The 24,333-nt window shown below is 35.1% G+C and overlaps 1 protein-coding gene across 1 annotated transcript in view; it reads left to right on the top strand.

The window, feature by feature from the left end:
• LOC143231892 (uncharacterized) overlaps positions 1-21,811 on the top strand; it is a 28,961-nt gene extending 7,150 nt beyond the window's left edge. Inside the window, exon 2 of the mRNA XM_076466671.1 lies at positions 19,036-21,811. Coding sequence (XP_076322786.1) covers positions 19,036-19,331 — 296 coding nt within the window. The 3' untranslated portion in view covers positions 19,332-21,811. The remainder of the gene's footprint in view (positions 1-19,035) is intronic.
• The last annotated feature ends 2,522 nt before the right edge of the window (positions 21,812-24,333 follow it).

Raw genomic sequence — 24,333 nt, 5'->3', positions numbered from 1 at the left:
CTTAGTGTATTTATTTATTTTTAGTGTAGGATCTCTGCTTTATATGAATTGTCTTCGAAGCTCCCTTCTATCATTTCTATTACTTCTATATGAAGTTGCCGTGTGTGTGTTGTTATTTGTTGATTTTGTTTGGGTATGACATGGCTTGTTGTATTCTTTGGGCACTGTATGACAACAGGCATCAATTTCAGATGCTTTTTTACTGTTTCTTTCGGTAAAAGTTTGTCTAGGATTTTTTTACATTCAGTATAAGTTGCTTTCTCGTAGTTGAATGTTTCTTTTTCTATTGATTTACTTTGTTGTGTGGGGGTGAGATTGAAGATACACCAGACAGGAAAATGGTCACTGACAATATCTTGACCAACTTGAAAACATTCACATTTTCGTCTCATGTTGTACGAACACAGGCATAGATTCGATATATCACTGATGCTATATGCGTATGAAATATGCATCGGATAGCATCATTTACTGTGTGCTTGTATTTTTTTTATATCAAAGCCACATCGAGCCATCTGCTGAGTCCATCGAGGGGAATCCAACCCTTGAATTTAGTGTTGTAACTCCGTAGACTTACCGCTGTATCAGCGTGGGATGGTATCGTATAGTAGAACCGCTTATGTATCTAATAGATACTTATAAAGTATTCTGCTGTTTGTCTTTGTTGATTTACAGCTAAGTATAAGATGTTTACTGTTTAGATCACCAGTTATTATTTTAGTGGGGTTATGATTATTGTATAACTTTACAGGTTGGTGTCTAGTTTTTTTATTTAATGAGTAGTGTATTCCTTCTACCGTAACGATGATTTAATTTTCAGTTTGTTCGTCTGTGATAATACATTCATTTGAGAAAGTTTTTTGTACTTCCTTTACAATCAGTTCCTCGTAATCTGAGGGTCGTGGGTTCGACTCCACATCGTACCAAACATGCTCGCCATTTCAGCCGTGGGGGCGTTATAAAGTGACGGTCAGTCCCACTATTCGTTGGTAAAAGAGTAGCCCAAGAGTTGGCGGTCAGTGGTGATGATAGTTGCCTTCCCTCTAGTTTTACACTGCTAAATTAGGGACGGCTAGCGCAGATAGCCCTCGTGTAGCTTTGCGTAAAATACCGAAAAGCAAAACAAACAAACAAACAACAATCAGTTCAGATTTGTACAGCATCAATACAACATCTGTTGAGGTCATTATTATTTATTCTATATTTTCTAATCGTTGAGTAGCCTTTTATTTTAAATCTATGTATTACATTTAGACATAGGCAGGTTTCACTAATTACAAATATATCTGGTTTAATGCGTTTGGCTGTAAGTTTAATCTCGTGTTTCTTGGAAGCAGCTGCATCCTAGATATTGATGTGTACTACTGTGAATTTATCTTGTGAGCAAGTCGATACTTGATGAAATTATGAGTAGGAGGTGTTTTTATATTTTATTATTATTATTAGCATTGTTTGTTTTATTTGGTTTGTCAGAGGAAGAAGCTATTTGTTCGCTTTGAATTTCGCGCAAAGTTACATTAGGGCGATCTGCATTAGCCGTCCATAAATTAGTAGCGGTAGACTAGAAGGGAAGGCAGTTAGTCATCACTTTCCACTGCCAAATCTTGGGCTACTCTTCCACCAACGAGCTGTTAGATTGACCGCCGTGATAAGACGCCTCCACATACGAAAGGGCTAATCCGTGACCCTTAGATTGCGAGTGAAGCGCCCTAACCACCTGGTCTTGCCAGGCAAAATAAAATTAATCACATGAGAAGAAAAAACAACAAACTTTTCCTACATAATAATATCGGATCACTGCTTGAAGTTAATTGAAAAGTTCAGTGATTTCTTTAAATAATAATTTAACTTTAAAATATATTTAGCATTGGTTACATACTATCAGTCACCCGCATGGTACAGCGGTAAGTTTACGGATTTATAACGCTAAAATCAGGCGTTCGATTCCCATCGTTGGACTTAGCAGATATTATAGTTTTTATGCATTCAATTCTTGTTTTGTATTTTGTGAAAACTGTGTTTGTTTATAAGCATAGGTTACAAGTACAGTTATATAGGTGACAAACAGCAATTTTATACTAAGAGTGATACAAAATAGTCTTTAATCAATAGCAAATGGTCAAAATTTTAAACCAATAAGAATTATTGCAGAGGTAAAGAAAAAGAAACGACAAATCTTGAGATGTAAAACAGAAATCCTTGAATCAATATTTAGCATTTTAATGAAAAAAATGGCCCGGCATGGCTACGTGGGTGAAGGCGTTCGACTTGTAATCCGAGGGTCACGGGTTCGAATCCCCGTCGTACCAAATATGCTCGCCCTTTCAGTCGTGGGGACGTTATAATGTGATGGTCAATTCCACTATTCGTTGGTAAACGAGTAGCCCAAGAGGTGGCGGTGGGTGGTGATGACTGGGTGTGTTCCCTTTAGTCTTACACTGCTAAATTAGGAACGACTAGCGCAGATAACCCTTGAGTAGCTTTGCGCGAAATTCAAAACCAAACGAAAGGGAAGTAACACGTGTTCTGAATGCCGACACTTGTTCATACTAGAATTTCGCGAACCAATAATAATCCACTTAGAGGTCCATAATATTATATTTCAATTACATGTTAAGTATTACGATTTACCTCGGACGAACTCCAGTTTATTATGTTACGTATTTCGATTTCATATAGCCTGAAACTGAGTTAAATTTTAATATTAATTTAGAAGTTACTTAAATGTAGAGATATATCAAATTTGTGCCATTTGCCAATAAGATGATAGATACAATTTTCTTTCATAATACAAATATATTTTAATATACATATAATAATACAACTTATAATAACAGTTATTAAAACTAGTAATTTATATTCAAAAGTTTTCAAACTTACAAATAATATTGAGTCTTCTATTTGGTCTGAATATCTTATCGACGGTTCACGATGAGCGAATTAATTCTGAGTTGATATCGGTACAGTTCACTTAACGAGGAGCTAGCTAGTTCTTCGCTAATCACACTTGAGTTTCTCACAACTGAAGTTATGTAATGCCTTCATAAAAATAATAAAGTCCGATGTTAATCTGCTGAAGTTAAACAATTTGTAATGTTCGAATCCTATAAACTTTCCTGGTTAAATATATGTAATGTCCTGATCAATAAGCGTTAATCAAAATTATAGCTTCTGAGGTTTATAGTTTGTTTGTTTGTTTTTCACTGGAGTGCTATCTTTGCTGTCCGTCCCTAATTTAGTAGCGTAAGGCTAGAGGGAAGGCAACTAGTCATCACCACCCACCGCAAACTTTTGGACTACTCCTTTACCAACAAATAATGGGGTTGACGTAACATTATAACGCTCCCACGGCTGAAAGGGCGAGCATGTTTCGTGCGACGGAGATTGGAACCCACGATCCTCAGATTACGAGCCGAACGCCTTAACACACCTGGCCATGCCGGGCCTGAGGTTTATGCTATACTAACTGTAGTAAACCAACAACATATATTATTTCTTGGTGGGTCGGTTTATAATCGTTAGGCAATGCTCTAGAAATTTTGATTGGTCCAACAATACTGACGGAATGCTAGTGCTTACCTGAAACATATATTGTTGATTCTTACACTCGAGAATCTTCTATAAATTTAGCGACTAGGCGGGAATTTTGCAATACACATTTAACAATATAAGTTACATACATTTATAAATATATATTTAACTTACCAAATATCGGCATTAAAATAAATATATAATTGTAAATCTGTTACACACGTCATTTATAGTAAACGGCAAGTCTTAAGTAACAATATAAGAAATAGTTACTTGTATATCCACAAAATGTTTAACTCTGTTATTTTCACACTTAAACAGCTATATAGATTATATAGATTAAATATTATTTGTGCAAAGAAGATCTTAAGCATTGCAATAATATTTACAGATAACAAAGTGTTTACTTATACTACACGGGAGAGGGCGCCGTGCTTCCAGTGATTTTATCGGTATGTTGCTTAAAGTTTAGATTTTAGGTGACGTGATCAGTATATTGTTCAGAGGACTGTTTTTCCCGTACTATTATCGCTATATTGACAAGGACGTACTATTTTCTGTGTATTATTGGTATATTGTTATAAGGCCTGTGTTTCCCGTAATATTATTAGTATACTGTCAAGAGGCCTGTGTTTCCCGTAATATTATTAGTATATTGTCAAGAGGCCTGTGTTTCTCGTAATATTATTAGTATATTGTCAAGAGGCATGTATTTCCTGTAATATTATTAGTATATTGTCAAAAGGCCTGTGTTTCCTGTAATATTATTAGTATATTGTCAAGAGGCCTGTGTTTCCTGTAATATTATTAGCATATTGTCAAGAGGCCTGTGTTTCCTGTAGTATTATTAGTATATTGTCAAGAGGCCTGTGTTTCCTGTAATATTATTAGTATATTGTCAAGAGGCCTGTGTTTTTTGTAATATTATTAGTGTATTGTCAAGAGGCCTGTATTTCCTGTAATATTATTAGTATATTGTCAAAAGGCCTGTGTTTCCTGTAATATTATTAGTATATTGTCAAGAGGCCTGTGTTTCCTGTAATATTATTAGCATATTGTCAAGAGGCCTGTGTTTTCTGTAATATTATTAGTATATTGTCAAGAGGCCTGTATTTCCTGTAATATTATTAGTATATTGTCAAAAGGCCTGTGTTTCCTGTAATATTATTAGTATATTGTCAAGAGGCCTGTGTTTCCTGTAATATTATTAGCATATTGTCAAGAGGCCTGTGTTTTCTGTAATATTATTAGTATATTGTCAAGAGGCCTGCGTTTCCTGTAGTATTATTAGTATATTGTCAAGAGGCCTGTGTTTCCTGTAATATTATTAGTATATTGTCAAGAGGCCTGTGTTTTTTGTAATATTATTAGTGTATTGTCAAGAGGCCTGTAAATCAGGGGTAAATTTGTTGTAAGCTTACGACGATAAGAAGCGATAATCTATTGTGTATATTCGTGCTTAGTTACACTTAAACAAATTAAACCTCGTCTCGTGTATTTGACAAAATAAGATAAGCCGTGGGGGCGTTATAAAGTGACGGTCAATCCCACTATTCGTTGGTAAAAGAGTAGCCCAAGAGTGGGCGGTGGGTGGTGATGACTAACTGCCTTCCCTCTAGTCTTACACAGCTAAATTAGGGACGGCTAGCACAGATAGCCCTCGAGTAGCTTTGTGCTAAATTCAAAAAACAAACAAACAATACTTTTGAATTGTTGAAAAAGTCTAAAGGTGATCATCCCAGGTGTCATTAGGTGACTGAGTCTAAATATCAAAGTCGCACCGGAAACTAATACAAAGTAAGACATTCACGTGTAAAATTATCATGAAAAGGTGTGATCGCAGAGTGGAAATTATCTTTAAATATAATTAAAAGTACATGTATAAAAATGCGAGTAAAGAGACAATAATATGATTTATAGCGTCACACGTTTTGAAGTTCCTTATTGCTATTTTTATTATGCAAACAATTTCGTCAGTCTAAAATATCTAATCCTAGAGATTATTTGTTGTTTTTTTTAATTTTGCGTAAAGCTACACGAGAGCTATCTGCGCTAGCCGCCCTTAATTTAGCAGTGTAAGAATAGAGGGCAGACAACTAGTCATCACCACCCACCGCCAACTCTTTGGCCTCTCTTTTCCCATCGAATAGTGAGATAGACCGTACCATTATAACGCTCCAATGGGTGAAATGGCGAGCATATTTGGTGTGACGGGGATTCGAGCTCGTGACGCTGAGATTAGGAATCAAGCGTCCTAACCACCTGGTTATGACGGGTCACATAATGTTAAAGTGGATTGGTTTTAAAACTAATTAATTTATCTGTTATGGGTAATATCAATAGGTTATTTTATTTGCAATAACCAGTGCTTATGCTTGGAAAGTAGTTCAAATCGATATGTTAGATTTTTGATAATAAACAGTGTTTATGTCTAAGAAGTTGTTTAAACTGGTTTATTCCTGTATCTGGAAAGAAACAGTGTTTATGTTTAAGAGTTGTTTAAACTGCTTTGTTAATTTTAGAGAAATGAACAGTGTGTTTTAAACTGGATTTTTATATTTTTGAAAAATTGCAATGTTTGTGATTTAAAACGGGTCTATTAAATTTTGTCAGTGAAGAGTGCTTGTGTTTTAAATTGGTATATTCCACTTTTGTCGGCCCGGCATGGCCAAGCGTGTTAAGGCGTGCGACTCGTAATCCGAGAGTCGCGGGTTCGCATCCCCGTCGCGCCAAACATGCTCGCCATTTCAGCCGTGCAGGCGTTATAATGTGACAGTCAATCCCATTATTCGTTGATAAAAGAGTAGCCCAAGAGTTGGCGGTGGGTGGTGATGACTAGCTGCCTTCCCTCTAGTCTTACACAGCTAAATTAGGGACGGCTAGCGCAGATAGCCCTCGAGTAGCTTTGTGCGAAATTCAAAAAGAAACAAACAAACCATTTTTGGCAGTAAACGATATTTGTGTTTTAATTGGTTTATTAGATTTTTAGCAGTAAATAGAGTTTGTGATGGAAAAACTGGTTTAAATTGGTATAATAGACACTGGAAATCACTATTTCGTTTTTAAAAAAGGGAATTGATCCTTTGGTTAATCCCAAAATGAAGGATCACAGTTTACTCACGAGAAGACGAATATTTTCAACAGTTTTCTTAAGAAAAATAATTAATGTAAAAAAAAATTACCGATACACCAGTAGAAAAAAGTTGTCAAATTGTTATTAGTATCGTGACGAAATACTGTTTGAATATCATATTCATATGCAACTTTTTCTTAAGACTATAAATGTAAGTTTATAAAACCAAGAACAGGAACTAGCATGAATCTGTATTAGTTTCCCAAGAATCACAACTGTTGGTAAACAGATGTGTTATAATTGTTCATTGAACTGTTCTGAAGTTATGTATTTGTTTATTAATACAAAGTACTGCTTGTTTGTAACAAAGTGATATCAGTTTCGTGAAATATCTATTTCAATACAAATTTAAAGGGAACAACCAACATTTTTACGTTTAGATATTTATGTTATGTTTCACTTAAGACTTCTTACTGTTTGCATACATAAATTGGGGTACATTTGTAAGGGTTTTTGTTGGAATAACAGCTTTCTGTGAATAAAAGGGTTTCATAGTCGTATTAAGGTTTTTAACATCTGCTGTTTGTGTTGCAAATATTGGTGTAAAGCTGTACTTAAGAATCTTCACCGTTTGTGATACAAACCTGAACATCGGTGTAAACATTGTGGTGTAACGTTGAATTAACGTAATTGAGAACATCCACTGTTTGTGATTAAAGAAATTGGTATTTTGTTGTAAGGCTGTATGCAGGTTCTTAGGAACATCCACCGTTTGTGATTAAAGAAATTAGTATAAATATAAACATTTTGTTGTAAGGATATATGGAGGTTCTTAGAACCATCCACCGTTTGTGATTAAAGAAATTAGTATTTTGTTGTAAGGATATATGGAGGTTCTTAGGAACATCCACCGTTTGTGATTAAAGAAATTGGTATTTTGTTGTAAGGCTGTATGGAGGTTCTTAGGAACATCTACCGTTTGTGATTAAAGAAATTAGTATAAATATAAACATCTTGTTGTAAGGCTGTATGGAGGTTCTTAGGAACATCCACCGTTTGTGATTAAAGAAATTAGTATAAATATAAACATTTTGTTGTAAGGATATATGGAGGTTCTTAGAAACATCCACCGTTTGTGATTAAAGAAATTGGTATTTTGTTGTAAAGCTGTATGGAAGTTCTTAGGAACATCCACCGTTTGTGATTAAAGAAATTAGTATAAATATAAACATCTTGTTGTGAGGATATATGGAGGTTCTTAGAAACATCCACTGTTTCTGAATAATAAAACAACACTAACTTTTATGTGTCTGCGCATTAATGTTTTGTAAAACAGATTTATACACAAACAGAACTGTACTCTTGCGTGACATTTTGAGAGAGGTGCAATGGATAACAAAAACGAACCATGAATCATCCTCAAAACATGAGACTCGTAAAGTATTCACATAAATTATATTTATAAAATGTTGACAACTTTTGAACACGGGTGAGGAGTTGTGATAACGGAATACTAAATTAAGAAACATTGATGGTAGGAAATATAAGTGTCTATTCTGTGATTATATATGTACGATACCTTACCACATAGTTTTAAGCTTTAATAAAATAAGGCTAAATCATACTTATCGTTTAAAAGGTAATTTCATAAACAAATTTCTCTAGTCAAGGTCAAAAGTCAAGTCGTTCCTGTTCCGAGATGGTGTATAGGATTTATTGCTGAACCCAAGCTTAATTGGCACGAGATGTCAGTTTGTTGCAAAATAACAAACTTAAGTGCACTAAAACAACTAGGGTAAAGTGTCTTGCTCAAAAACACAACAATACAACACTCGCAAATCTCTACCTACAAGTTTAAAGACAGAAGCCAAGTTGTTTTCATAGTCTCAGAAAGATCATAGTCCTCATATTTCAGTTTTTGGTGTTAATATTATTATTATTGAAGTACTCTTTGCTCTGTTTATAGCTCAGTCTTCAGTGTTAATATTATTATTAATATTAAAGTGCTTTTTGCTCTGTTTATAGCTCAATTTTCAGTATTAATATTATCATTATTAAAATACTTTTCGGTCTGTTTATAGCTCAGTTATCAGTGTTAATATTATTATTAGTATTAAAATACACTTTGCTCTGTTTATAATTCAGTTCTCGGTGTTACTATTATTATTAAAGTACACTTTGCTCTGTTTATAGCACAGTTTTCAGTGTTAATATTATTGTTATTATTATTAAGGTACTCTGCTCTGTTTATAGCTCAGTTTTCAGTGTTAACATTATTATTATTGTGGTACTCCTTAGTGTGTTTATAGCTCAGTTTTCGGTGTTAATATTATTGTTATTATTAAAATACTCTTTACTCTGTTTATAGCTCAGTTTTCTGTGTTACTATTATTACTATTAAAGTATTCTTTGCTCTGTTTATAGCACAGTTTTCAGTGTTAATATTATTGTTATTATTATTAAGGTACTCTGCTCTGTTTATAACTCAGTTTTCAATGTTAATATTATCATTATTAAAGCACTCTTTTCTCTGTTTATAGCAGAGTTTTCAGTGTTAATATTATTGTTATTATTATTAAGATACTCTGCTCTGTTTATAGCTCAGTTTTCAATGTTAATATTATCATTATTTTGGTACTCTTTAGTATGTTTATAGCTCAGTTTTCTGTGTTACTATTATTACTATTAAAGTATTCTTGCTCTGTTTATAGCTTAGTTTTCAGTGTTAATATTATTGTTATTACTATTAAGGTACTCTGCTCTGTTTATAGCTCAGTTTTCAATGTTAATATTATCATTATTAAAGCACTCTTTGCTCTGTTTATAGCTTAGTTTTCAGTGTTAATATTATTGTTATTATTATTAAGGTACTCTGCTCTGTTTATAGCTCAGTGTTCAGTGTTACTGTTATTACTATTAAATTACTCTTTGCTCTGTTTATAGCTTAGTTTTCAATGTTAATATTATTGTTATTAAAATACTCTTTGCTCTGTTTATAACTCAGTTTTCGGTGTTAGTATTATTATTATTAAATTACTCTTTGTTCTGTTTATAGTTCAGATTTCAATGTTAATATTATCATTATTAAAATACTCTTCACTCTGTTTATAGTCCAGTTTTCTGTGTTAGTTTTATTATTATTAAAGTTGTCTTTACTCTGTTTATAACTCAGTTTTCAGTTTTTATATTATTATTAAAGTACTCTTTGATCTGTTTATAGTCAAGTTTTTGGTGTTACTATTATTATTATTAAAGTTGTCTTTACTCTGTTTATAGCTCAGTTTTCAGTTTTATATTATTATTAAATACTCTTTGATCTGTTTATAGTCCAGTTTTTAATGTAAATGTTGTTATTATTAAAATACACCTTACTCAGCTGAAGACACAGAATTTCTTTTGTTTCGTATTTTATGCAGTGAGTGGATTGTGAAATAGGAAGATGTTAGGGTAACAGGTAAACAACAATAGGAAGATGTTAGGGTAACAAGTAAACAACAATAGGAAGATGCGAGGGTAACAAGTAAACAACAATAGGAAGATGTGAGGATAACAAGTAATCAACAATTGGAGATGTTAGGGTAACAAGTAAACAACAATAGGAAGATGTAAGTGTAACAAGTAAACAACAATAGGAAGATGTGAGGATAACAAGTAAAAAACAATTGGAGATGTTAGGGTAACAATTAAACGAGAGTAGGAAGATATGAGGATAACAAGTAACAACAGTGAGAAGATATTAGGGTAACAAGTAACAACAGTAGGAATATGTTAAGGTAGCAATTAAACAACAGTAGGAATATGTCAGGGTAACAAGTAACAACAAAATCGAGGCTCCAGTTTTCTTTCTAGTTTTGCATAACAAGGGATCGTGAACTTCAGAGAATCTCTGAATTCACGACAAAAGGTCTATTATTCCCCCTTGTACGGACGTTCTTTCAGTGCTGAAAGTCTGTGAAAATCGGTATGTCCACATTTGGAACGCCACGCGCGAATGCTTCACGTGAACGAGAGCACACCTGAGCGCGCTCCTGACGCCACGCATTTATTTTATTTTTTTTCCATAAAGTGATCTGTTAATAATGATTATAATAACTGATATTGCAATTAACGGGACGATTTAAATTTATTCTCGTTTTGTTGTGCGTCGTTGGTTTCTATGGCGACGTAAATTTGATATAATTTGCTTTTAGTTGAACTATTGATATAATAGCACTTGTTTCGAGATTGGAGGGAGAAGCGAATGATACGAGGATGAATTATTAGTATAAGTGACACAGTGTGTTATTTGTCATTGTCAATAATAGCTTTGAACTGTATACGTTCGAGTTTCACATGTAGGCCTATACCCGACCGTTTAAACTATCCATGGTAAAATGTAGCTGTTTTTAATTAAGCATTCGAATAAAAATTAGCAAAGACTAGTTACTTTAGTATAGAGAGGGCGCTGTGAAGTGCTTAGCGTTTCATATTATTAGGATTCGCATCCCGTTGCTGCACATATTGGAACAGTAGATATAGTGGCGGTTAAATCTCGCTATTTTGACAAGACAAGAGAACCAAATAGGGTCGCTGTTCAGTAGCGCCCTTATCACTGGTCTGTTACTTAAAATTAAGGTTAGTTATGTACAGATGATTCTCGTATAGCTTTTCAAAAACAGTCGAAATTCAACAACCACCAGTTCTTAATATATTTGATATTAAAGACCAGGTTATTAATGAAAGACCTCAAATAATTTTTCGAGAAGCTAGGCCTAAGACTTATTCTTTCGATTCTTTATTGGATACAGAAACTTCGCAATGTTAAAAAAAACAACATTCAGATACATTTACTCATCGGTTTCGTTTGTTAATGTTTTTACACCCCTATATCTTGACTAGGAGTTTCTGATAAACTTTCTTCACTTTAAATATCTTCATGCATGCTAATTAACTTGTAATGTGTTCGTCGTTAGTTATAATATAATAAGATGGTTCTCCAATAACCATCTTATTATTATTTTTAATGAACCAGAACGACAAATACTAAAATATTTGTATTTATAACAAAACTATAATTTTGACCTGCTTGCTACACGCTACCATCCACGACTTACGCTGGGAAAATTATTGTTACTCTTATAACACACCCAGAGCTTAAAGCGCGCGGAATATGTGATGGCCTCGGCCTGGTATAGCCAAGTGGTCAGAAGCTCCACTCGAAACCTGAGGGTCGAACGCTCGAAACTCGTCGTTCCACCAAACATGCTCGCTCCTTCAGCCGTGTGGCGTTATAATGTGACGGTCAATCTCACTATTCGTTGGTAAAAGAGTAGCTCAAGATTTGGCGTTGGGTGGTGATGACTAGCTGCTTTCTCTCTTTATTTACACTGCTAAATTAGGGACGACCAGTGCAGATAGTTCTCCTCGTGTAGCTTTGCGCGAAATTCAAAACAAACTTGATTTAGGAACCTCTTTCATCGTTTCTATCATGGAACTGCGTACAATTTAAAAATGATATTAGTTAATACTTTTAAACGAACCAGAACAAGAATACTGGAATATTTACCATTGCAATCAAAACTCACAACTGAGGTCAGTAAGTCTTACTTTAATGAGAATACATGTTAGGCTTGTACGAAATGTATATAAAAATGTATGGAATTTACAGCTGCTATGTACCGTGGATATAAAATATGTATATAATGTTTGTTTGTTTGTTTTGGAATTTCGCGCCAAGCTACACGAGGGGTATCTGCGCTAGCCGTCCCTAATTTAGCAGCGTAAGGCTAGAGGGAAGGCAACTAGTCATCACCACCCACCGCCAACGCTTGGGCTACTCTTTTACCAACCAATAGTGGGATTGACCGTAACATTATAACGCCCCCACGGCTGAAAGGGCGAGCATGTTTGGTGCGATGGTGATATATATATAATGACCTCGTTCCTTAGTTGTTTAATTTGTTTGACTTGAAGTTATAATTCATACACCGTTCTGAAACATTGTTGTAGGTTCAACTAGTGCAAAACGCAAACGATATGCGATTTTATGAGATTACAGGTTCGAATCCAAGAATATTAGATGAAGATATTGAAATACCAGTTAAATTTTTTCTCAAACAGTACTAGAGAGAAATACTGTGATCTGTGGAAACGAACATATGAATTTAGTATTTTCTCTTAGTATGAACACTATTAAAGAAAAGCCAGTTCAGCTCACACACACACAAACGCCGAAAAAACGTAACGCGAATTTGATGTGTGTATAAATAATTTGTTTTCCTTCCGCAATTAAGCCGACTACTGAGCGAATCAAACTTTAATGGCTAAATACTTTTTGTCCATCACAGGGAATCAAATCTCGGATGTTGGCGTTGTAGGTACGGAATCTTACCACTAAAAGACGGGTCATCTTTTCTCCATACTGAAAGTAACCAATGAAAGGTTTAAATGTATTCTAAAGATGATCCAAAAAGGTTGAAAGGTTGTTCTGTTCTTTATTTTAATACCAATAGTAACCGTCCTAAGACATGAGTGTGAAAGGGTATGAGATTCTATGGGCTTTGTTTGTTTTGGAATTTCGAGCAAAGCTACTCAAGGGCTATCTGCGCTAGTCGTCCCTAATTTAGCAGTGTAAAACTAGAGGGAAGGCAGCTAGTCATCACCACCCACCGCCAACTCTTGGGCTACTCTTTTACCAACGAATAGTGGGATTGACCGTCAAATTATAACGCCCCCACGGCTGATAGGGTGAGCATGTTTCGTGCGACCGGGATTCGAGCCCGTGACTCTCAGATTACGAGTGGAGTGCCTTAACCATCTGGCCATGCCGGTGCCTTTTGATTGAAAGTGGTGTTTACTGGAATATTATGTTTTGTTGTAAGTTATTTAAAATGTTATTTACTTAATCGCTAGTATCAAAAACATATGGTATGCAAAGTGCAAGGTTTTGTAGTGATTTGTTTCACTGAATTTATTGTTGTTTGTTTGTTGTTGGTCTAAGTGTGTGCATATGATTTTTTCAATTGTTTTTGAAGGAAATTTGTTGATGTTGATGAAATGTTGTTTTATTTTATTGATTTTATTATTAGTTTTATCGGTTTATTTGGTTTCTTAATACGTTGAGTTTTTGTTTTGTTTCATGTGCTAAGTCCTTGCGAATGTATGATCCAATATGGGTGATTTTTCTATGGATTTATGTTTTGAATTGTGTATTACTTCTTGTGCTATTGAGGTTGAGAAATGACACGAGGGCTATCTGCGCTATCTGTCCCTAATTTAGCAGTGTAAAACTAGAGGGAAGGCAGCTAGTCATCACCACCCACCGCCAACTCTTGGGCTATTCTTTTACCAACGAATAGTGGGATTAACCGTCAAATTATAACGCCCCCACGGCTGATAGGGTGAGCATGTTTCGTGCGACCGGGATTCGAGCCCGTGACTCTCAGATTACGAGTGGAGTGCCTTAACCGTCTGGCCATGCCGGTGCCTTTTGATTGAAAGTGGTGTTTACTGGAATATTATGTTTTGTTGTAAGTTATTTAAAATGTTATTTACTTAATCGCTAGTATCAAAAACATATGGTATGCAAAGTGCAAGGTTTTGTAGTAATTTGTTTCACTGAATTTATTGTTGTTTGTTTGTTGTTGGTCTAAGTGTGTGCATATGATTTTTTCAATTGTTTTTGAAGGAAATTTGTTGATGTTGATGAAATGTTGTTTTATTTTATTAATTTTATTATTAGTTTTATCGGTTTATTTGGTTTCTTAATACGTTGAGTTTTTGTTTTGTTTCATGTGCTAAGTCCTTGCAAATGTATGATCCAATATGGGTGATTTTTCTATGGATTTATGTTTTGAATTGTGTATTACTTCTTGTGCTATTGAGGTTGAGAAATGTTATTTGGTTAGTTTTCTCGTGTTTACATGTAAACTTAATGCTGGGGTGATTGGAGTTAACATGGTATAAAAACTAAGTGTGTGTTCTGTAGATGTGAATCCAGCAATTGTATCATCAACATACCTGTACCAGTACAGTGGTGGGTATGAGGCTGAATTGATCGTTTGAGATTCAATCTATGTCATAAAAATGTTGGCCATACATGGTGGCAGAATATTGGTCATGCTTGAGCCATTTATTTGTATGCAGTTTTGGTCATCGAACATAAAGTCAGTTTTGATGGTATAGAATTCTATAAGAGCTGCTAATTGATTGCTGGGGATGTGTACCAGTGGGTTGGGGTCTTGGGTACAAAGTTCTAAATCTATCTTTCAGGCTTCTGTGGTCGAGACTTCTGTAAAGAGGAAGATTACATCAAAATTGGCCATTAAGGCTTTATGGTTTAGTTGATCAAGAATAGACTTAAAGTTAAAAGAGTTCTTGGAAAAGAATCCGGCCGATGTTACATATTCAGAAAATCATTCATCATTATGGGTCTAGTGGACAATATGATTTGTGAGGTTTGTGGGTGCCGTATATTTGTGGTGTAGGTGAGTTGGTCTTGTGTATATAGGAATTTGTATTTTTTGTATTTGTTTTGAATTTCGCGCAAAGCTACACGAGGGCTATCCGTTCTAGCCGTCCATAATTTAGCCGCGTAAGGTAGGAGGGAAGGCAGCTAGTCATCACCATCCACCGAGAACTATTGGGATACTCTTTTACAAACGAATAGAGGGATTGACCGTCACATTATAACACGCACGTGGCTGAAAGGGCGAGCCTGTTCGGTACGATGGAAATTCGAACCCGCGACCCTCAGATTACGAGTCAAACGCCTTAACCCACCTGGCCATGCCGATCCGCGTGGGTAGGAATAAAGTTTTTTCTGAGATTGTTTTTTTTTTCATTTGTAGTAGCATTTTGTTCAGTTGGTTTTCATGTGTTTTTCTATTTGTGTGTATTGGCTTAAGTTTGCTTGTATCTGATAATATGTCATTCATTTTTTGAATGTACCCATTTGTTTTCATTGTTACTGTTGCATTGTCTTTATCAGCTTTGAGAATTTTGCTGTATTAGTCATTTTTAGGTTGTTTATATTATAGAATGAATATTTTTCTGTATAGGGTTTTTTATCTTTCTTTTCTGTGAAATTATATTAATGGTTTTGCGCGAGAAGTCTTTGAAAAAGATGTTTAAGATACTAGTCGAATGACATAACCATCTAGTCATGCCGATCTCTGCGGAATGGATCAGTAGTCTTTTGGTTAAGTCTTCCAAACTGTCTTTCAGTTCGATGGTTGAGTCTTTTGTTGAGTAGATGTATTTCGTCAGTGCTTAATTGCCGATCAAATCTGTTAATTATAAGGTCGGTTGATGGTAATCTGTTAATTATAAGGTCGGTTAATGGTAATCTGTTAATTATAAGGTTGGTTGATGGTAATCTGTTAATTATAAGGTTGGTTGATGGTAATCTGTTAGTTATAAGGTTGGTTGATGGTAATCTGTTAGTTATAAGGTCGGTTGATGGTAATCTTTTAATTATAAGGTCGGTTGATGGCAATCTGTTAATTATAAGGTTGGTTGATGGTAATCTGTTAGTTATAAGGTCGGTTGATGGTAATCTGTTAATTATAAGGTCGGTTGATGGCAATCTGTTAATTATAGGGTTGGTTGATGGTTCGTTATGTTGACGTCTTTTTAGTTGTTGATATCGGCCCGGCATGGTCAAGTGTGTTAAGGTGTTCGACTCGTAATCCGAGGGTCACGGGTTCGAATCCCGGTCGCACCAAACATGCTCGCCCTACAAGCCGTGGGGGCGTTATAATATTACGGTCAATCACATTATTCGTTGGTAAAAGAGTAGTCCAACAGTTGGCGGTGGGTGGTGATGACTAGCTGCCTTCCCTCTAGTCTTAAAAACAAACAAACAAAGTTGTTGATATCTTAGTTGATTTTTTGTTGTTGTGGCGGGTCTTTTTATTTGTTCTTACTGTTAATTAATTGATGTTGCGTTGTATGAGTTCATAAGTGTCTGGTTGAATGCAGCAGGCCAGATGATGATTTAGATTCATCTGTGTTTTTGCAAGTCACTCAGATCTTCGTACGTTGAGTTTAACAGTTTGTTTTTCTGTAAGTCATGGTTAATATTTGTACATTGATTAAAATTATCGAATACCTTTTCACAAGATTAGGGATTAATGTTTCGTTTAAAATAACTTTTACTTCTTTTATTCACAATTTTGTGATTTAAGTTTATTAGTTTCGTTAGGATCGCACGAGCGTGTAAGGTCAACAGTGAGGTAATGTAAGGCCAGGCATAATGGAATTTAATTGTTTGTTTTCGAATTTCGCACAAAGCTACTCGAGGGCTATCTGCGCTAACCGTCCCTAATTTAGGAGTGTAAGACTAGAGGGAAGGCAGCTAGTCATCACCAACCACCGCCAACGTTTGAGCTACTCTTTTACCAACGAATAGTGGGATTGACCGCACATTACAACGCCCCCACGGCTGGGAGGGCGAGCAAGTTTGGCACGACGGGGATGCGAACCCGCGACCCTCAGATTAAGAGTCGCACGCCTTAACACGCTTGGCCATGCCGGGCCGTGGAGTTTAAACAGATACACAATACATAAAGAAACACCATAAACTTACTAATCTCAAAGGGTTTGGTTTAATATAAATTCTTTGCTACCTTCACTTATGCGCTGTTACTTTAAATATTAGATCATCGACAAGAAAATACAACAACAGTTTTAACTGATTTATAACATTTAATCAATAGTTCCTTTAGCTTTGTTGTTAATACATGTAACTGACTATAATTAACATGCTTTATTCAAACTTTAACAATTACGAACACTGGATACAGCCCAAGTTGAAAAAATAGAAAAGACTATGGAAGCCTGACCATTAATTTCATTCATGTTAATAATCGACCCAAACGTAAAATTGTCGTTTCTTTGCAGTTGGCATGTTACAACAAAAACAGCAAACAAGGAAAAGCTTTGTTGGTTTTGTACCTCGTGTGTATGTGAGGTGATTGGAGAATATGGAAATGATCTACCTTTTGACACATTTAACTGTTGAAATAAGCTGGTAATTACCTGTTTAGTAGCTCTGTAATTAGTCTCTTTGTAGCTGCGATACAGGTGTGAAATTCGATGTGATATAGTTTTCGATCTGATTATACCAACATGGTTCAAGAGAGGTTTGAAATATGGTTCAAGAGAGGTTTGAAATATGGTTCAAGAGAGGTTTGAAACATGGTTCAGGATAGGTTTGAAACATGGTTCAAGAGAGGTTTGAAATATGGTTCAAGAGAGGTTTGAAATATGGTTCAGGAGAGGTTTGAAACATGGTTCAGGATAGGTTTGAAACATGGTTCAAGAGAGGTTTGAAATATGGTTCAAGAGAGGTTTGAAATATGGTTCAGGAGAGGTTTGAAATATGGTTCAGGAGAGGTTTGAAATATGGTTCAGGAGAGGTTTGAAATATGTTAGTACTTATTACTTCCTTCTCATCTTTTAATGAGTAATTTTAAGAAACATTTTTATATATTTTTCATGTAATAATGTAATGATAAATGAAACGATGAACTTTTTCCATCTGGAATGTATTACCAAACAATAGACTACAAGTAATTCAATATGTCTTCCCAGCTCCCAAAGTTGTAGTTATTTTATTAACCATTAGGAGCTCTGACTGTTTGTTGACTTTCGTACAAATCTACTCGCGGCATATTTGAGCTAGCCGTCCGTAATTTTGAAGAGATAAACTTGAGGAAAGGCAGCTAGCCAACACCACCAACTATCAACTTCTGGGCTTGAGGCCTATCTGAACTAGCCGTCCGTAATTTTGAAGAGATAAACTTGAGGGAAGGCAGTTAGTCAACACTACCAACTACCAACTTCTGGGTTTTCCTTGTCAAACCTTAAAAACAAGATTTAACAGCCACACTTATAAATCACGATTAGTTTTTAGCAGTAACGAGTGTGAACCGCGGAACACTAGATCCAGGGCACGGCACACATTAACCACTATGCCTTCTGTTAGGTCTTCCTTAGGTGCATAAGTCTATCTTCCATCTTTTACAGTTTAATAACACAACAATAGTATGTGTACTTCAATAAAAATCAAAACATAATTTTCACCTTCACTAAACACCTCTATTGAATATACTGATAACTAATTTTTGAGTGACTGTAATAGTGAGTTCTGTGAATTTCCTCTTGAGCAGAGAGACATTAAAAGTTTGGTCAATTTCAAACATGTTGGTTTGATTTGACCTCCATACTTAGAAGTTGTTCATCTAACCCAGTTTAGAACAAGCTTTTAAATCTTTTCTTCAAATTTTGTAATAAATGTTTTACTTAGTTTTAAAAATTACGAACATTTGGCCCAGTAAAATAGTGTTTAAAAAAATATTTTTAAAACGTTTTTTGGGGGTTTGCCCGTGAGTCTGTATTCATTCCAGTTCGAACGTTCTTTAATGGTCTTCAATAAATTTGTTTTTCAGCTAACCCGTTCATCACTCGTGCGTTGCTTTCAAACCTGCCACGTAGGCCACGAAGTGAGAAGAAACCGATACCGTCAGACCAGAAGGACCAGAAATATTTTGAGCGCCGTAAAAGAAATAATTTGGCGGCAAAGAAGTCACGTGATGCACGGAAAGCTCGCGAGGATGAAGTTGCTCTTCGAGCTTGTTTTTTGGAAAAAGAAAACGCCATCTTGCGAGCGCAGGTTGCAACACTCAGAGAAGAGGCTCATTCTCTTCGACATTTGTTGTTGCAGAGAAGACACAGGTTATGTTGAAGTCACACTCTCTGCTGTGAGTAGCCGGGTCTTTCTACAGATGTCGCTCATTTTGGCAATATTTTGTGAGTTGCCGAGAAGTTACAACATTTTATCAAAATCCATAAATTGGAAAAAAAAGTGTATTTTTTTTACATTCTTAGTTTCGCTGTGTTCATACGCTTTTATAAATTATAATTTCTAAATATTCTGCCTTTTTCTTTATCTTATGCATTATGTGGTAGTCATGGCTGCGAGACTTTTAAAATATGAGAAAGAGTCCACGTTTGTTTATATAATACACCGTGAATTCCACGTGCTGAGTCTCATCTTCACAAAGAAAATCTGGAGTCGTTTGTCATTCAATTCAGATGTGTCGTTATAAAGATGTGTTGTAACAAACACTTTCTTTCGTTCGTGTCAACTTTCTACTCGACCCTCGTATTTAAAAAAAAAGAAACAAAGGATTTGTTTTGTTTTTGAATTTCACGCAAAGCTACACGAGGGCTATCTGTGCTAGCCGTCCCTAATTTGACAGTGAAAGACCAGCAAAGCTACATGAGGGTTATTTGCGCTATCCCTAATTTAGCAGTGTAAGACTAGACGGAAGGTCATCACCACCCACCGCCAACTCTTGGGCTACTCTTTTGCCAATTAATAGTGGGATTAATCTTAACATTATGATGCCCCCACGGCTGAAAGGGCGAGCCTGTCTGGTGCAACGGTGATTCGAACCCGTAACCGTCAAATTACGAGTTGAACGCCTTAACCCACCTGGCCATGTCGAGTCGAGAAACAAAGGAAAGAAGATAGAAAATTTCTGAGTGTCGAGTATAAAGATGTACATCGAATTAATCATTTCACATCCTTACAAGTCCATAAATGTACTTTATTCCTTTCGAACGTATAGATGTATTTTCAAGCTATTTTCTATTACCTAAGCCTAAACACAACTTTCGTGCTGGCAACATCCGACTGAGCAATTGTTATGTCTAGTGATTTGCAAAAGAACGTATCTTAGTTTTCTAATTCTATAAAAGACATGTTTTTTTTACCTTTTACCTATAGAACTGTTTTATTTTCTACTGACTGCTGTAGAATGCGTTTCTGTTTTCTGAACTGATACAATGAGTGATTGTTTTATTGTACTTGTAGAGTGTTTTTTTTTTATCTTTACAGTTTGTTGAAACTATGAACCCTCTTACCCGCTTTCTAACTCCAGTTAGGCAACAACTCGCTTTACTTTCAACATACTGAATTTATTATCGTCAACTGAACAGAAATGTGCTTTCTCTGAGTTCGGACTCTATTAAAGTACTTGTTGACCATGCAAAATCTTCAATCAGTGAAGTGCTTTACGCTTTGAGCTTCAGGAAAACGCCTGAAGTATCCGTCCACCAACCTCATTGTATTGAGTACATCGAGATGAATAAAGTGGTGTTTTGTTTGTTTTTTGAATTTCGCGCAAAGTTACTCGAGGGCTATCTGCGCTAGCCGTCCCTAATTTAGCAGTGTAAGACTAGATGAAGGGCAGCTAGTCATCGCCACCCACCGCCAACTCTTGGGCTACTCTTTTACCAACGAATAGTGGGATTGATCGTCACATTATGACGCCCCCACGTCTGAAAGGGCGAGCATGTTTTGGTGCGACCGGGATTCGAACCCGCAACCCTCAGGTTATGAGTTAAACGCCTTAACCCACCTGACCATGCCGGACCAAAGTGGTAAAAGGAAAGTAAACTGTGTTTTAGATATGGTAAATCGTTCAGTATTTTATCCCTAAAATGAACGTTCCCGTTTGATCCATAAGAGTGATCCTTAAATCAGTTATGATCTTTTATCTAACATAAACATGTGTGATGAAATTTCTCTACCAGCCTTTTGCACCTGAGTTTTAAAATGAATAAAGTGCACTTTGGGTGATTCAATTCAATCACCCCTGTTCCTCGCTTGTACCACAAATATTTCTCGTAAATTAAAATTTTACGTGGAAAGCATACATAAGTATCGTAAAGATGATGTTGTTCTCCGTCATAAATGTAATTGTTAGAATAAATTTTGGGCAGTTTGCTAGTTAAATAACAAAATAAGAAATAAAAAAAATAAAATTACACATAAATTGTGGCTTGGAAAACGTTAAATTTATTTTTACAGATCTGTTGTTTCAGTTCATAAACAATCATTGTAATATCGTATCCAATAATAGCAAAATATGAAGCACAAATCTAAACACGAAACTCGTCCAGAGATGTTATACGTGTGCTAGCATCTGGCCAGATTGATTATTTTAAACGCTGTTCACTTATTTATTTTCGAAATAATTTTGTGTAAACGAGAGATCTAATTTGTTTACTGTATTTCTGAAATGCGAACAAACATTTTGTAGTTGGACTACAATTTAAAACTCAATACACTTTATAAAGTGTGTAATAGTAAATATTTCTCAAATTATTGTGTTTGATTATATTGTGAAATATATGAAATAAATACTTTTAAAATTTGCAAGTCTATTGATTCAAAATTAATACACCAAACACATAAATGTTATTCCTTATAAATATATTTTTATTGTTTGTTTTATGTCCACGAAACGACTTCGGGAAGCGTGGATGGATTTTTACCACATCCAAAATGGAGGCTTATTGGGTCCATGCGGGGACATCTTACAAATTTTCTGTTTTGTGTTTTATATGGGCGATTTAACGATTTGGAGGTGTTTACTATTACTTTGTCTCCTGTTAATGGATCTTCACAGTATTTTGCATATGCTAAAAGTACAATTAACTTCGTTTCACAATGTCGCGCTATTTTTCTGCTCAGAACAATAAACACGGAAACAAGGAGCACCTCACAATTTATTTCAGAAACTTAAAGACTAGAACAACAAAAGGGTCAAACGAAGAGATTTTTATCTTTAAATACGTAAATCAAACATTTCATTTCCATAATTTGCTTTCATATGTTTTACTATTGTTTTTTTTATTGGTATTAAGCATAAAAATATTCAGTGAGCTACATGTGCTGTGCGTACCATGGGTATCGAAATCTTACTTCCAGCATTATAATTCGTCAGACTTACCGTTGGCTCTCAGTGGCACAGCTGTAAAAAACAACGGGTTTTGATACCCGCGGTGTACACAACACAGGTAGCCTATTGTGTAGCTTTGTTCTTACAAACACACAGACATAAACTTATCATTGGGGCCGTGGGGGAGCCTTAAGTATTAAAAGCGCTAATTAATAAGATACTGAATTATTTAGGACAGACTACGTGATAATATTTTTATTTATGAATATTTTAATTGGTACTGAATTTCAATTTTGAGATAAAAGATGTTCCATTACACAGTCTTCTTTGGTGATTTTTCACACAAATGTTTAACGAAAGAAAGTTATTTAATGTGTTCGTTACAAGATGTTCGTTCTGCTCAGTTTCTCACTTTTAACTTTAAGCTTATTTTAAACATTAATTGAACTGTAAATGAAAAATTCCCAAAAGTAACTGTATTACTATGTGCATATTTTCTGATAATTCGAGCCCATCAACGAAAGTGAACAATGACCATTTGAAACAAAGTCGATTATTAAAAATTGAAAATGTGCAGAAAAAACTAATAATAAAGCAAGAAGATTGTTAAATAAAATTAAACATAAAATATTCATAAAATAAGAAGGACATAAAATGAGAATGTCATAAAATGTGAATGACATAAAATGAGAATGTCATAAAATGAGAATGTCATAAAATGGGAATGACATAAAATGAGAATGACATAAAATGTGAATGTCATAAAATGGGATGTCATAAAATGGGAATGACATAAAATGAGAATGACATAAAATGAGAATGTCATAAAATGGGAATGACATAAAATGAGAATGACTTCAAGATTTCCGAAAACGTTAACACGAGATAATAACATTAAAGATTCCTTTTAAATATTTTTTTTCAGACGTTATATTTTTGCACACAGTAGTTAATGCAGATAAGTACCGCCATTTTGTGAAGGTGAAACTAAAGAGTGTCGAATCCTGAGACTGTTAGGCTAAACATTCCATTACTCACTGGCGAAAACAAACAACATAACTTGTATTATTAACTTAAGATTCTTAACGAATACTACTATTATTACAAGAACATTCTCTTATATATGAGTTACTAAACGTGCTCGTCTCTAACCAATTAGACAAAACGTTATAAAAACGCACGAAACATGTTCGTCTCTAACCAATAGCACGAAACATTATTAGAACACACAAAACATGCCCATCTCTAACCAATAGATGCTCGGTAGATGTCGTAATATTACATTAGGATGACCAGCTGCTCGGTAGATGGCGTGATATTACATCAGGATGACCTGCTGCTCGGTAGATGGCGTGATATTACATCAGGATGACCTGCTGCTCGGTAGATGTAATATTACATCATGATGACCTGCTGCTCGGTAGATGGCGTGATATTACATCAGGATGACCTGCTGCGTGTTTTGTTTCTTATAGCAAAGTCACATCGTGCTATCTGCTGTGTCCACCGAAGGGAACCGAATCCCTAATTTTAACTTCGTAAATCCCAAGACTTAGCGCTGTCCCAGCGGGGGGACATTACATACATTAGGATAAATGGCTGGTGGTAGATGGTGTAATATTATATCAGCATGGCCGGCTGGCTGGTCGGTAGATGGTGTGATATTACATCAGCATGAACGTCTGGTTTATAGATGGTGTGGTAATATATCATTCTGTTAAATCAACTATGTACTTAAGTTTCTAAAAAGTCAGACGTGTTTATTTTCGTTGTCTAAAGATGGTGTACTGAAACCTATATATATTTAGTTTTTATGTACAATGTTATTCTGCAATTAAAAGTAAACTTTACTGGTACATTCGTAGTTTTACTGTTATTTACTTTTTGGCGAGCCTTTCCTTTGGTATAACATTTAAATAACTTATTGCGTAATAAAAACACGTTATCATATCTAGATAATTTCAAAATTTTGTGCGCTAAGCGTGTTTTAGACTA

The sequence above is a fragment of the Tachypleus tridentatus genome, chromosome 11 (assembly GCF_004210375.1).
Source record: "Tachypleus tridentatus isolate NWPU-2018 chromosome 11, ASM421037v1, whole genome shotgun sequence".
Taxonomy (NCBI): Eukaryota; Metazoa; Arthropoda; class Merostomata; order Xiphosura; family Limulidae; genus Tachypleus; species Tachypleus tridentatus.
Note: the sequence above shows the minus strand (reverse complement) of the source record. Positions and strands in the feature narration are given on the sequence as shown.